General features: G+C 43.6%; 1 protein-coding gene and 1 long non-coding RNA gene across 2 annotated transcripts in view; one reads left to right on the top strand and one right to left on the bottom strand.

Annotated features, from left to right (window-relative positions):
• Nucleotides 1-1,493, bottom strand: part of LOC114017698 (uncharacterized) — a 40,080-nt gene extending 38,587 nt beyond the window's left edge. Inside the window, exon 1 of the long non-coding RNA XR_008731658.1 lies at nt 1,375-1,493. This is a non-coding gene — a long non-coding RNA (uncharacterized LOC114017698). The remainder of the gene's footprint in view (nt 1-1,374) is intronic.
• A 340-nt stretch (nt 1,494-1,833) lies between these two features.
• Nucleotides 1,834-14,703, top strand: IL6 (interleukin 6). Its single transcript, XM_055706616.1, has 4 exons — nt 1,834-2,107; nt 2,198-2,311; nt 2,532-2,678; nt 4,903-14,703. The coding sequence occupies exons 1-4, from the start codon at nt 1,844-1,846 to the stop codon at nt 5,092-5,094; spliced, it is 717 nt and encodes a 238-aa protein (XP_055562591.1). The 5' UTR covers nt 1,834-1,843; the 3' UTR covers nt 5,095-14,703.
• Nucleotides 14,704-14,834: the final 131 nt, after the last annotated feature.

The raw sequence follows: 14,834 nt of genomic DNA, 5'->3' as shown, positions 1-14,834 counted from the left end.
TTACAGAAGGTCTGCTGAAAAGATATTATGGAGGAAAGGTAGCCTTCTACTAAGTTTTGGTGATTTTAGGAATAGTATTTTCAGTTAGGTTAGGTAAAGGAAAAGTTAATAGCCTATGGGCCACCTGGCAGTGGAAGGAAATCCGTGTGCTATCACAGACGGAAAGAGAGGGAGGCAGGAATTGCCATCCCAGCTGCATCTGCCCCTGATGGCTATCAGAAGGCAAATATCGGACTTGTCAGGAGCATTGAGCTCATCTGGTCTGGCTGTTTTAATCCTTTGGCACCTTGCAATCGTGTCTTTTAATTTGATACTCGTCAAACATACCACGAGTGGTATGCTTTATTCTTATGCCCAACACCGCAGACCTGGCAAGGGTCTAACAGAAGATTATATAGCTATAAAGCTAACTACACAGAGGTTATTGCTATGGCTCCCTTCTGCCATGCTCAGGGAACTGGCTGAGATGGATTGCTGCCGTTGAAAATCGCTCTCTCACACTTGTGTTTCAGCACTAATCTCTCTCCACTGGGCAGAATTACAGCAGCTGCCTTTCCGCTGCTGGCAGAATGAGATACTAAGTAAAAAGCCAGTAGTACCCTGCTTCTTTCCTGAAGCTCTCTACCCAGGCTGTTCTTAGAAAATGAGTTAGCAGTGTCTGTTCTTTTGAAAGGGGAGAGTCCAAATGAGAATGCCCAAGTACAGCCCTTGCATCACCTCGCTCTCTCTCTCTCTCTCTCTCATGCCCTACATTCTCTTCTCCCCACTCTGTGCCCTCCTCTTAGCACCTCCAGAAGCAGAATCAGGTCTTCCTCTGGCCTTCCTTCCAGCAGAAAACGGCACCAATTTAATTTTAAATAAAAAAGTCCCTTTGGCCAAAATCAGTTCAAGCCATTCCAGAAGTTCAATGCCAGCGTGCCTTGCAGTTTGACTCGGTCCAGACTCTACAAGACTGAGCCAAATGAGGACACTTGCCTGGGGTGAAGAGCCCCTCTGTGAAAGGTTAGAATTCCCACCACACCTCCCGGGCAGGCAGAGATAAGGTGGCAGATAACGGGGACCTTCCCGGCATTTCCTGCAGCCACCCTCCCGCAGGAGCTGGCTGTGGTCCATTCCTGTGCATTTAAAGTGTTCGCACGTGATGTATGTCATCCTACTCATACCTAGCTCACAGGGAGAGCGGCAACTTAGCACTTACACATAGCCAGCACCTAAACACATGCATTTAGTTTCACGTAAGTAACAAAACCAGCTAAAATATAGAGGTAAATGCACACAATACGACAGGTATAAAACATTAAAAACACACGAGAACACATGAAAACAGATAAAGTGTGTAGCTACAGAGGTAGGTAGGTAGGTAGGTATGGTTACCGAGACTTTCTGTGCGGCTAGAGTCGGCGGGCTCGCAGGCTGCCGGGGCTGCACCGGGTGGCCGCGGCCCCAGCCCGCCGGGGCCAGGAGAGCCGGTGGCGGCGGCGGGGGTAGCCCGGCCCGCGGGGCCAGGTGAGCCGGCGGCGGGGCCAGGTGAGCCGGCGGCGGGGGTAGCCCGGCCCGCAAGGAGTTACCGTGCAGGAGCGCGATGACTTCATGCCGCCGCCGGCCTCTCGGCTGCCCCCCCGGCCCGTTTCACAATCCCGCCGCCCCGCTCGGACGGGCCGAGCGCCGTGTCAAGCCCTGAGCGCTGCGCCGCGCACACGCCCCCGCGGTCTCAACGCCGGATTTTCCCGGGCCATGAATAATCTCGAAGCCCCCTCGATAAATACACGTTCAGGGATGCCCGGAGCTCAGTCAGCCCGCCAGCCCGCCCGGCGAGAAGGGGCTAGAGCCGAGGAGCCGCACCATGAAGTTTCCCCGGGGCCGTGGCTGTGACCGTGACCGTGCCGGCCGCCGCCCGCCCGCCCTCCGCGCCGCCGCCGCCCTGCCGCCGCCGCTGCTGCTGCTGCTGCTGCTGCTGCTGCCGCGGGCCGCCGCCGCCCCGCTGCCCGCCGCCGACTCCTCGGGGGAGGCCGAGCTGGAGGAGGCGGCGGCGCGGCGGGCGGCGCTGCCCGACTGCGTGCGGCTGGCGCGGCTGCTGCACGCCCGGGCGGCCCAGCTGCAGGAGGAGGTGGGTAGGGGGCGGCCGGGCGCCCGCACCCGCTCGCTCGCAGCCGGCCCCGGCCGAGGTGCGACCCAAGCTCTCGGTGTCTCTCCCCAGATGTGCGAGAAGTTCACCGTCTGCGGGAACAGCATGGAAATGCTCGTCCAGAACAACCTCAACCTCCCCAAGGTGACGGAGGAAGACGGGTGTCTGCTCGCCGGCTTCGATGAGGCAAGAAACCGCTCTCCTTTCCGGGCTAACCCTATACACCTGGGGCGACTCCCGCCTGCTCCAAAACCCGTGGAAGTCGACCTAAAGATCTGTGCCGGCTCCAGCTGGCTTCGGCACAGCACAGACCTCCACGCTCCGCATCAGCATCGTCCGCTTAGCATAACTGCGACGGAGGCGTTTCGGAGCTCTAAGTGACTTTCTCACCTTTCTCTCATTTCAGGAGAAATGCTTGAGGAAAATCTCCAGCGGCCTTTATACCTTTCAGACATACCTTGCACACGTACAAGAAACTTTTACTAGTGAAAAGCAAAACGTTGAATCGCTGTGCTATAGTACAGAGCACCTGGCACGCACCATAAGGCAGATGGTGAGTTGGTTTTACGTTCACCCCAATAATTGTTGTGGCTTAGCACTGACGGGTACGCAGAGAAACAGGAGGCGGAAACAGAAGCGGAACATTTCCCACTTTCATTTCTCTCAGTGGAAGCAGGTGATGGTGCCTCCCGCTCAGATACTTACCCTTATGACGTAACTTACAGGCTTTACAAGGTTTTGTTTTCTTTTCTAAAAGCAACGATTCTTCCTACTTTCTACTGTTTTGTCTAATTTCCAAACCAGCAATGAAATGCATCATTGTTTTAAGGACAAATATACTGATGCTGCCTGGCTAACAGAAATAAGATTTCTCAGGGAGCCTGTTCCTAATTGTGGAACTGCAGTTCAGCCCAAGCCTTCTAATGTTGCAACCACCTGAGAAGTGGAAGTTAACTTGGCTTTTATTTAAATGGTTAGGGGTTTTTAAATACATTTTTACAAAATTACTAATCTTCAAAACTCTCCGAAATTTAGCTTAAAAATCAAGGAAGCCTGTTAAATTCAGAATGTAGGTTAATGACTAAATAAAAGGTGCTGCCTATTGAAAAGCACACATGGTGCTGGTAATAGATTCTCTTCATTCAGTAAACTAAATGCTGCTCACTTCTGACAGTCATTTGCCACGTTTTAGAGAGCTCCTAAAGATCACACTTCAAAAATTCACTTCATTCTTGCAGTTCTTCCTTATATTAGCAAACCCTTAACATGAGTGCGTACTTTGTCGTCAGGGAAACTATTTGCCTGAGTATGAAGCAGCCAGGTGAGTAAGGACTGCAGAAATCCCAGGGCATTATTTCCTTCAAGGTGTTCTTTGGCCTCCAAAAAGCCCATTGTGTGTTTGCCATACCTTTCCTAGCATCTTTATTTATGTCCATCATTTTTTAAGTGAAAGGGAGCTGAGCTGCTTTTTGCACACTGTGCTAGCTAAGAATAATAGTCCCATCATAAGACTGCAACGGATCACTGGCTTCCAACTTGATATATTAGTTTGCAGAAGGGTTCACTTCCTAACTGGGGGAGACTGATTATTTTTTTGGAAAATTAGTAGGATAGAGGTAATTGGAACAGGCAGAATTAAACAGTGATCAAAAGCAAAACCTGTACTTCTAGAATCTATGGAATTTTTCAGGAGTCTTGATCTCCAGGCTGGAAATTTTTCTTTGAGAGAAGTCTATCTGCTATGTTAAGGCATGGAGAGCAAGGACAGAATCTGTCACTTGTGGTCAGATAGAGCCAACAGCCCAATACCTGTGTGAACATCCAGATACAAACTTTTACAGTGTGCAACGAGGAGCTGGATGTATAAGTAACTGGGTGTGTGATCAGAATCCGCTTCCAAGTAGTCTGGACAGAAAGAATATCCATCTCTAACTGAATTTCACAAAAAAAGATGTTCCAGAAGGAGCTGCACTTGTTTTTGTCACTTGTTAAAGGGTAGGAGAGATCCTAAAACCAGGATGAAGCAGACACTTTATTGTTAGACTTCAGATCCGAAGTCATCTACAACAGCTCCATGATTAGGTAACTCCCCTTTTCAGAAGTCACCTACCCGCTTCCTGGGACAAGTTCTTAAAAGGCATTTAGGTACCAGGTACCCAGCACTGTCAGTCAGCATTGGGTACACAACTCCTTCTACTCATCTTGCAGTTAGAATTCCACACATGAGTGAAAGCTGGTGACAGAGTCCCACATGCCTAAATGCCTGGAAAGTAGGAATTAAGCAGCTAAACAAGTCTGACATCTTTGGGAGCTGTTAATCCACTATAAAATGTGAGAGTACTCCAATGTCATCTAATTAACTTATGACTCAGGATGTAGCAGCCAGTACAGGTTAGGACAAATCATGATCAGCATCTTCCCAACTAACCACGCAGCCGGCAGACAGCAGAAGTGCGTTGATCTGTTCAGTGCAGCGTGTGTTGGGCTGCGATGTCGGACATTGCATTCAAACCAGAACCAGAACAAACTGTATAGATCAGACGAGATGCTCCGATTCTTGCACAGTGATCGTAGCAGGCATCAACGTACCCCAAACCCCACCGTGGAAGCAGGGCTGCAGGGAAACACAGGTCCCAGGGAGGTCTGTCATCTGCAGTACAGAAAGTGTGGACACACAGCTGGTCGGGAACATAATTATACATACCAAGTGATGCTCTCCAACAAGCTCAATTACATGTTTTAACCAGGGCACCCCAATGCTGTCTTTTTTTCCACAGGTGATCAATCCTGATGAAGTGATCATCCCGGACTCAGCTACCCAGGAATCCCTCCGCGCAAAGCTGAAGTCCGATAAGATCTGGATAGAGAAGATCACCACCCACCTCATCCTCCGAGACTTTACTTCATTTATGGAGAAAACAGTGAGGGCCATTCGCTATTTGAAAAATATCAGGAGTTTCAGTGTTTGAATGTTTTAATTCAGGCACAGTCCTTTGTTACAAATCTGTCACGTGGCAGACGACAGTGTTGTTCTGTTTTAAGAACCAGAGATAGTAACAATGGTTTGCATTTATATACATTCCTGTTTCCTTCTAGGAACCTATTTATTGTATTTAAAATATTTATTAATTTCTAATGTTTCCTATTTATATTTTCAATATTTAGAAATAATTTAAACAAAGGATGTATTTTATATCATTTCTAATGGTACTATGCAGAATATCAACTTACTTAATAGGTATTCAACAAAAAAATATTTTCAGAAGCCAGAAAAATTGTTGTATAACTTATGCTTTTTAAACTATTTGAGAGATGGTATTTATGACTTATTTATATTTTTAGAACAAATAAAAGCTGATTTTACAAAAACCTGTATAACCTGTCTGAACTTTAAATAAGACTAAGGAACCCTAATGTATCCCAATTTTTAATACCTACAATTATCAAAATAACAATTCAAGAATTTAAATTTTATCTCTATAATCAGGTCAGTTACCTACATAATGCATACATACATACATACACAGACAGCTAGATCAACACAGAATTCTTAAAATGGGATATAAAGGAATCAGATGCACTAAACACCGGCACTTCAGAATGAAACATGATAAAGCATCACTGCTCTCGCGAAACGAACAAACAATGAGTCCCCTATACTTAGTAAGGAACACTCCATAAAATCCTAATTGTAGGCATCTGCTTACAAGTCAAACAATCTCTTTCAAACAAATAAAATGGCAAGATACCACATTAACAGCTTTGATGTGAATATCATCACTTCATCAGACTCACTGATGTCATCCAAGGGAATTTTCCAAGTTTGATTAAGTATTTCTCCCCTCTCCCCCAAGAAGCAGAAAAAAACCCCCATCTTAGGTGCTCTCCTCAGGTGATATAAATCAACATATTGCTGCCGAGATGTCAGTGACTGTTGGCAGTTTAATGCATTTGCCTTTTGTTATTTATATTCCACTAGCATGGACAGGCCACGTAACAGGAACGCACATTCTTGAATACTGTAAAGGAAAAAAAAAAAACAAACACCCAGGTCCTTAACCCGAGTACCAAACTGCTGAAACATTCCTGCGCTGTATCATCTGCTTCACTGCAGCTGCGCAGGTACCTGGCATCCCCAAACTCAGGGGAATTCGCAGAACACACAAGGGATGCAAGCAGCAGAAGCCCCTGGAGCTTTGTCCCTGGAAGCGGTGGAACGCTAATTACCCTCTCTCTTTCTTGCAGCACAGTGGTGCAGATGAGGAGATGAAAGGCAAGCCCTGGAATGTGGATAAGGATGTCAGTAAACTCTCCTCTTCCTCTGAGTGATCTGCTTGTCCACACACACATTCCACTGCTGGGGATGCCAAAACAGTGACCAGTCCACCCAGAGCCCGCATCTCAAGAGGCTCAAAATAAACCAAACCACAGCTTTGCCCAATATGGTAGAACCAACATCTGAAGTTGTGCAACATCTGGAGAAGGAATGAGGCAGCCTCAAGGTGGTCACTTCCAAGACATCTGTGGTGAATGGGGTTTTCTCACAACATAGAAGATTCTGCTTTAGCAGTCCTGTCATGTGCTCTAGCGGACGTAGGAAAGCCTGGTGTGGCTTTTTCCACAGCTTACCTTCAAGGAGATTTTCTCAGTGACCATTTGGTTAGAGGCCATTCTGGTGCTTATTATGGCTGTAATAGCTACGAGACTCAAATGTGGATCCCACATTGGACCTTTAAAGGCCTTCATTACTACTATGCAGTAGCCGGGGAGGGGGGGGGAGGGGGGTGGTGGGGGCAGGGAGGAGGAGAAGAAAGAGACCAAAAAGAAAGGCATCCCCTGGTCTCGCCTCTCCCAGCAGTGGGTGCCTAGCCCAGATCACCATTAGTTACTACGTACACTGCAATTACACAAACTCACACCGATTTCCTCCTTGAATGCTAGGAAGCATTTAAGACAGAGGGTACTGAAATCCCATGCAATCGACAGACAAGCATCCACACTTCCCACTGGCACCCTTCAGCTGATGGCCACCCCAGGCTGCCCACAATTCTAGTAAGGATACAAGTGCTACTACATCGTAGGATGTAGAAGATGAGCAAAGATTACCACTAGCTGGGTGGGGAGGTCAACTTTCAGGTCCTTCCCGGAGTTCAGAGTATCACTGATGCTGCCACTGTGGTGCCATCATTCTACCTGTGGCTCCTCCACAGCCACCTGCAATTCTCTGGGTACTTGGCTGCAGCAGCTGCCTGGCTGGCCATCGTCCTGCTGTCACCGTGCCAACTTCAGGGACTGCCCCCAGGATAAGCATCACTTGCTGAAATCTATAATCGTTGGTGTCTGTGGCACATGAAGACCTGCAGCGGGGAACTCATACGGCAGTCAGAGGAGAACTTAACACTGTTTAGTATGTTGTGGGGCCACTCAAATTAACCAGCCTAGTATCCGTTTTCCAGTTTGTTGTGTAGAAAGTATTTTACAACAATCAATAAACACACGTGGGCTTTTATTTTAGTTGGCAGACCACTGCAGACATACACCCCCCCCCAAACAATAGTAAAAGTTGTGTTCCAAACTTCTAAACCAATCCTCAAAAGTAACTGTGCTACTTTTAGCAACAATGAAATACCCTAATGCTTCTACTGAAAAGCGCTCCTAACTGACAAGCTAACTCACTGAGCAGCCAGTGAGTAGGGAAAAACCCCAAACCAAAGACCTATTAATAATTGCCCATAAACACTACGAAACTACCCACCAAAGAAGTGTTTTGGCTGCTGCTGTACAAGACCAGCCTCGCCCTGCAGATCCCCTTCCCCATGTTCCCACTGCATCCCTACCTATTAACCTCACAGAGACTTCGGAGTGCTTGACAGATTACTAACTCCCTTCATCCTGAATTTGCTTTTCCTTTGCAGGAAGAGGGTAAAGCTGTTAAAAAACATGCATACACTCTACAGTATGCAAGAAAAAGCCCATAGTATTAAAAGATAGCGTTAAAGATGAGAAACAAAATATTCCTCAGTGCTGTAGCTATGACACTAAAATGCTAGATGAGGAATGAAAAGGCAGAATGCAACTTAATCTGTAATGCCAAATTACCTTTTTTTTTTTTTTTTTGCAATTACAGTCTCTGAAGAATCACTTTTCTAACTACAGTTTTCCATCAGATGTGTGAGAAACTTTAAAAAAGAAAAAAGGAAAACATTTCAGCCTGACCCACTTCCCAGGCTGTGATAACATCTCCTGCCCAGTAACCTATGTACTGATGGAAACACTGAATTTTGGCAGAAAAAAAAACAGCTACTTGAAAGAGACTGTCTGCAGTTCTAGTGCCTTCACAGATTTTATTAACAGCTGATGGCAAGTGAGGTTAGCAAGATAGAGCTGATGCTACATGAGATGAAAGAGTTAGGTCCCCAGCGAAGCAAGGGAAGCAGGATCGCTTTTCAGCAGTAATGAATCATTAGGTTTGTTTAGCTCAATGGGAAACTTCCCCCTTAAGTTTGCCACTGTACCTTGCAGCTGAGAATCCTTTCCACATTAAATTTAAAAGATAAAATGGTGGAAAGGTAAGTATACATCAAAGTCAGACCCCTAATGGTCAAGAAATGCTGCCAAATATATTACTACAAACCTTGTGATATTGGGTGGGAAGCTTTCTGTAAACCCTTTGCTTCTTGAGTAGAATGATTAAGATAATTTCTGCTATCTCTCTCTGTGAATTTTTGTTCTTGATAGGAGGGAAACCAAACCCCACACCCTCAACCCCAGAAAATGCCACCTCTGAGGGCTCCAACACCAGAATCCCCCTTCCTCCCTGAACTCTAAAAAAAATAAACTGATTTCTGTAATCTAAACACATTTAACGAAATCTTGGTATACTTTCAAGACTGACTTTGGCAGGAAGACACACTGCAGAAATTTTGCAATCTGAATTTCAGTGACCAGAACCTGAGAAGATTCAATCTTTCACAAGAAAATCTGTTTTTAAAAAATATATTAAGAAATCAAACATTAATCTTCAGATCAAGAAAACTGAGATTTGATTCGCCCTGCCATAATTATTTCTACCAGACAGTGCTTACCTAACAGTATTTTCAAGATTTTCATTCATTTCAACTATACCAAGGGCAAAACCCTGACTGGTTTAAATAACAGCAAATGTTTTTGTGGTAAATTCAAAGGGATTAAGAGACAACTAATCCTGTATTAACAGATAGATTTACATCCGGTACCACATAAATAGGGTCAATATGATGTATAAGCAAATTATAGTAAAAGTTTTATTACCTGAGAGAATCACTTACAGCTGTTAAACACACAAAAAAAAGTAAAAACACCTCAGGAAAGCTCAAAGTCCCATCCTCAGCTCAAAAGAGAAAAATTAGCTACTGCACTACTGCACAGCAACAGCCTTTGTCTCCTCTTCCACTTCTAACAATCTGGGAAGAGATGTAAAGGGAAAAGGGACTATATATTGACTACACCTGTGGATCCCACATTAGCATGTGTTAACAAATACAACAAAGTTCAAAGACATCCCTCAAACTGCAAGACCTATACTGCTCCTAATCATATAGCTCAGTGACCTGGGGCAGGACTATAAAAGAAAATGAAATTTGTTAGAAGAGAGACCATTCGGGGTGAAGGCAGACGTACAGGCAATCTTCCAGTCCGGCTGGAAAGGGATTGCTTTCAGGTTGCAGTGTCACAAATTGCACCATTTGGAGATCTGTCTATAAGAATAAAGTGGACCCTGAGAAACATAACTAGAACATAATCCAGGCTTATCTCACTTCCTAGGCTAGTAGCTGCTCGCTGCTATGCAATGCAATTGCTTGAACTTATTTTTGACAGAAATTTGGCATTTCTTAATCAGCAGAAATAATGAGAGTAAGTATCTTTTCCCAATTCAAAGATAAGCATCCCCTCTGTCTTACCCACCTCCTAATCCTGAATTAACATGAGCATAACCAAGAAACAATGCACATAACCCACAGTCTTAACCAAGACACAGCTATTGCACTGCACGCCATCACGGAAAAGTATTTAGAAATTGCAATTAAGTAGTCACTTGTCAAAATTAGTCTTATGACATTTAACCAGGATGTGGTCTCTTCTCCTGTGGTGAGAACACATATAATGAGCTTGTATTTCCAAATCTATCATCAGTATCATCATAGCTTAAATTCCAAGTCTGTAACAACATATTTCCAAAAATACCCAGGGTATAGTTTGATTTAGCTTTTTTCTTCCCTGATAAAAACGATGTGTTAGATACCTGTTTCCCTTACAACACAGTGCAGAAAAAATACATCTCAAGAAGTACTTTGTCTTTTACAGCCATTGTGGAAGATGGCTGTACAAAGAAGCAAAGAACAGATTTTATACGTTGCCAACAAAGGCCTGTTATGACAAAATTATGAACGTTGTTTTGGTCTGCAGAGTTTACATGTTTGAAAGCTGTAAGTGTATGTTAATATGAGTTTTGCTGATTAATTAATTCTAGGAAAAAAAGCATGTATCCTCTGTTTCCTAACTCCAATGAGATACAGTACAGTGACTTTATACCAGCTGTGTCTACACCAGGAATTTGCAGCAGAATTAAAATAATTGTTCCAAACTTCCTATCAGCTTCATTTCTACCTCCCAGCTGGCCAGGCTCTGAAAGAGTTTTTGGAGCAAACAAGTAGCTTCCTTTGTAGTTTAACTTAAGAACAAATTTACACTAAAAGCCAGTTGTGGTGTTTTTTTTTCTCTCCTTTGTTTAGTGATGATATTAAACAGACCAGTTTTTTCCACACCCTACTACCAGATTACCAGTCCACACACCAAGACCAAGAAAACCGTCCAACTTGCAAGACTCCATCAGCATCACACACCAAGCATCACAGGGCTCTGTGGCTCCTTCTCTGATGTGCATACCTTCTTCTCACTTACTGCATTTTCACCTTTTAAAGTCGTGTCCATTTTTCCTACTCTTTATTCTTCTTCTGACTGACCTCCCTGTCCTTATTCTCTTTTCATGACCCTAACTTTCTCCCTCCCCATCTCTTAACCCAACATCTCTGCACTGTCTGCTATGCCAACACCCGAGGGCAGCTCCTCAGAGTCCAGCTTGCAGGAGATGCTTTGCTAAAGCAGCTGTCACAGCTGCGGGCTGAAGAGTTGCTGCCCACCACAATTACCCAATTGTACCAGGTCGTAACTGATCGTCTGACTCCAGTTAGATACAATGATGGGAAAGGCAGTTTTAAGAAAATACAGAAATGATAGAACATATATAAATTGTTCCATCAGCAGTTGCGGTCAGCGTGCCAGTGAACAAGATAACCACAAGACAGGACACCGTATTGCTCCTTGCCAATCATAACCCCCGACACTTCGCTAGCATTTCACACAGTCTGGCTGGAGGAGGAGGAACCACCCATTTCTCCAGTCCTGGGTTAAGGACGATCCCTTGTTCATAGACACCCTCTCTGGAGACCAAACAAAAGCCATTGTTGCCATTGTCACTCTTGCACAAAGCAGCCGAGAGGCAGACCACCTTCTGACAAGGAGAAATGTCTTCCTGCTGTTAAGGGACCACGGGCATGGGAATGCAGCTCACCTGAGACTGAGAGCAGGGCGCTCTTGCATTAAAATCCTCAAGATGCCCTCATTTTTGGCAAGCGGCATAGTGAGCACGGCAACCGGTGATCTTCCTAAGACTGATCCAGGCTGAGGGTCCTCTGCCCCACATGCACTTGTTTGCCACCAGGTACAACAGGCTCCAGCTTGAGCAACAGCCTCCACCTGGGGTATTTCCCTGACACTGAGGCAACCACAGCCACACTCCACCTCCACTTTGCAGGCACAAGGCACACAGCCAAACAATTCTTATCTCCAGGTAAGATCAGCTGGATACCTCAAAGTTTGTACATACAATCTTCCCAGCACACAGGAAGGGCACAATGATTTTATCTCACACATCTCAGGCTGTAGCCTTGAGCTCAGCTGTGGAAGACACAGCTCAATTTGCAGTAAACTACACTCATCAACTTTATTCTAACACTAAGAGTTCATGCATGGTCCTCGTCAAATCCCATGGCAGGAAAGAACGCATACCTGGCTGCAGAAGCCACTGATTCACTTGACAGAGATCAATACAGTCAAGCAGGGAAGCTCACGTTTGTTCTTTAAGTGCCTCCCATCCAACAGTAAAATGAAACTTTCTCAGGTTTTACTGGGAGAAAGATGGAAGAGCAAAAATTAGAGATTAAAACATTTGGAACAAATAACACCTAACTTCAAGTCCCTAGCCCACAGCCTTGACAAACATGAGAGTCCCTCCACTTCACTTCAGAGACCTGCCCTCTTTTTCCCCGCACCACCAAAAAAACCCAAAACAAACCTCAAGTCTTGTTAAAACTAGAATATTTGCTGAAGTTCTGTCAGGGAATTAAGATTCTTCATAGGAATCTGTTTAATGTATAGCTTCACAGAACACTGATCTGCTTTTACAAGCAAATCTGAATTGTGTGAAAATTACAATAACTGCAAAGTAATTTTAAGATATTGCTACCAAAGATTCCCTCATTTTTAAACTTGAAAGAAAAAATCCTGGGTTTTGCTACCTTACAGTTAATTACCAAGAACAATGATTAATGCTTATTCTGTTTTTTTTAAAGGAGGGGGGGGGGGGGGGGGAAGTACTGTTTATTTAAGGAGTTTCTTATCTTTTAGTTACAGAGAGTGAGCTATACTGAATTAAACTGTCTGGTTGCACAAATGAAAAATGGTGTACTACATATTGGCATTTAATTTAACTTGAGTTAAATATACCACAAAAGACCTTTTCATCAATTTGAAAATTCAAAGATTCTATGCTAATGACTCTCCTGAACCACACTTGGGTGTGTTGTTAAGAGACAGTAATTTCACTTGTTTCCGTAACAGCAGTGAAATTACCAAAAATTTGCTATCCAATGTGCATAAAGCAAAATTTTAAAAGTAAGAACTATATAAACAATACTTATCCAGTAATTCCAAGTCTCAAAAAAACCTGAACTACAACTACTTTTAAGGGAAATTTTCAGCATGGTAAGGTCACAGAATATGGCCTGTGCTTGATATACCCACACTTATGTATGTAAATCTTTCAATGAAAAAGAGACAAGCACACTTCCCTATTTCTCTGCCTCTTGCCAAATAATACTATTGTTGGAAAACAGCCAGAGCAACCATGTGGTGGTTAAGACCCACAAACCACATCCCCAGATGTCTGACACACAACAGAGCGCATGAAATACACTTCTGCAGGTGTTTGGGTCCACCCTCTCACTGCTGCATTTTGGGTACTGCATACCCTTGTCAGAAGCAAAACCCAATTTTGAGAAATTGGAGTTTACACCAAATACCGTATCTCTTCATACTGAGTATCTCTGGTCTTTCCACTAGATTCAACGTGAGAAAAATGTTCCTGATCATGGTTAAAGCCACTATCAAGTACCAACAGATTATTTCATTACTATTTTAATCAGGATCAGTCAAGAAAAAGGATCGGAATTTGAAGTCCTTTCATAATTTAGGACATATGAGCAGTTACATTAATCTGAAGTTACCATCAGAAAAAAGGCACTAGAAAAGCTGCACTAGCAACAGGCTGTAAGGTCACAAGAAAAGTGTTCTGCATTCAGTCTTTGCTCTGCTCCCCTGGCAGTGGTCTATTATCATTAGCTGTTTCCCTATTTCATGACATTTGATTTAATTACCATGACTAATGGAATTTTAAGGAACATGCTGGTTTGCATTAGCTCTCATAGATGTTTCCCACTTTTTTTTTCTTCCCAGTTCTTGTTTTTCAATTTAATATTTTGCTCATTTGCTTTCCAATCACATCTGCCTTTAAACACAGTAACACTTTACCATGAATTTTCGTAACAGATGAGAAACTAAGGAGTCTCCTATTCCTTAAACATTTAATTAATGTAGTAACTGTCTGAAAAATCTATGGGGTTAAAAAGAAACCAATCTGAAATCTAGATTACTTTTGTTGCAACAACAGTTTGGAGCCAATAAGTTTTTTAAAAATCACTGCACAGATGCAACCTAGCCTGTACAGTTCTAGAGGTGAGAGAGTAATCTACCCAGTGCTTGAATTTCAATGTTAAAAGGGAGAAAACCAACGGAAGCCAAATCAACAATATTCCAAAAGGCAAGACTTTGAAGTGAAAGCAAAGCATACACCCTGTTATGTGTACTCGGTTACTTCCTTCAGTTATACATTAACAAATTTCTCTTACAGTTAAGAGCAATACACACACAGAACACTTTTGTTTGTCCTCCCACCCCATCCCAAACTATGGAGAATGTACATAGTGTTTTAGGGTAAACTTGGCTGAAAAGTTCACCTTTTTACTAACAGACTATGCTAGGAAAAAAGTACACATCTCTCAATTCTTAATGTATCCAGAAATGAACTAATATAAGAGGAAGGAAAACAAACAAAAAAATAATAGGTCAGCGTAGTGACCAGCTGTAGAGGCTTACCAACATTTAGGCAAGAAATCTTTGAAGAATATTGAAGTATTTAGAACATGAGCTCAGTTTTCTCATAGCAGGGATAAATATGGTGATCATATGTCATCATATTTTGGGGAAAAAACCCAAAAACCCACACAACGGGTTATCCTTTGTGTAATAAAAATTGCTACATTTTAATTATGTA

This window comes from Falco cherrug, chromosome 4, assembly GCF_023634085.1.
Source record: "Falco cherrug isolate bFalChe1 chromosome 4, bFalChe1.pri, whole genome shotgun sequence".
Lineage (NCBI taxonomy): Eukaryota > Metazoa > Chordata > Aves > Falconiformes > Falconidae > Falco > Falco cherrug.
This window is presented reverse-complemented; position numbering and strand designations above follow the sequence as displayed.

Coding starts and splice junctions, on each gene's coding strand:
- IL6 (XM_055706616.1), top strand. CDS start 1,844: ATGAAGTTTCCCCGGGGCCGTGGCTGTGACCGTGACCGTGCCGGCCGC. Junction 2,108..2,197: donor CGGCCCAGCTGCAGGAGGAG/GTGGGTAGGGGG, acceptor GTCTCTCCCCAG/ATGTGCGAGAAGTTCACCGT. Junction 2,312..2,531: donor TGCTCGCCGGCTTCGATGAG/GCAAGAAACCGC, acceptor CTCTCATTTCAG/GAGAAATGCTTGAGGAAAAT.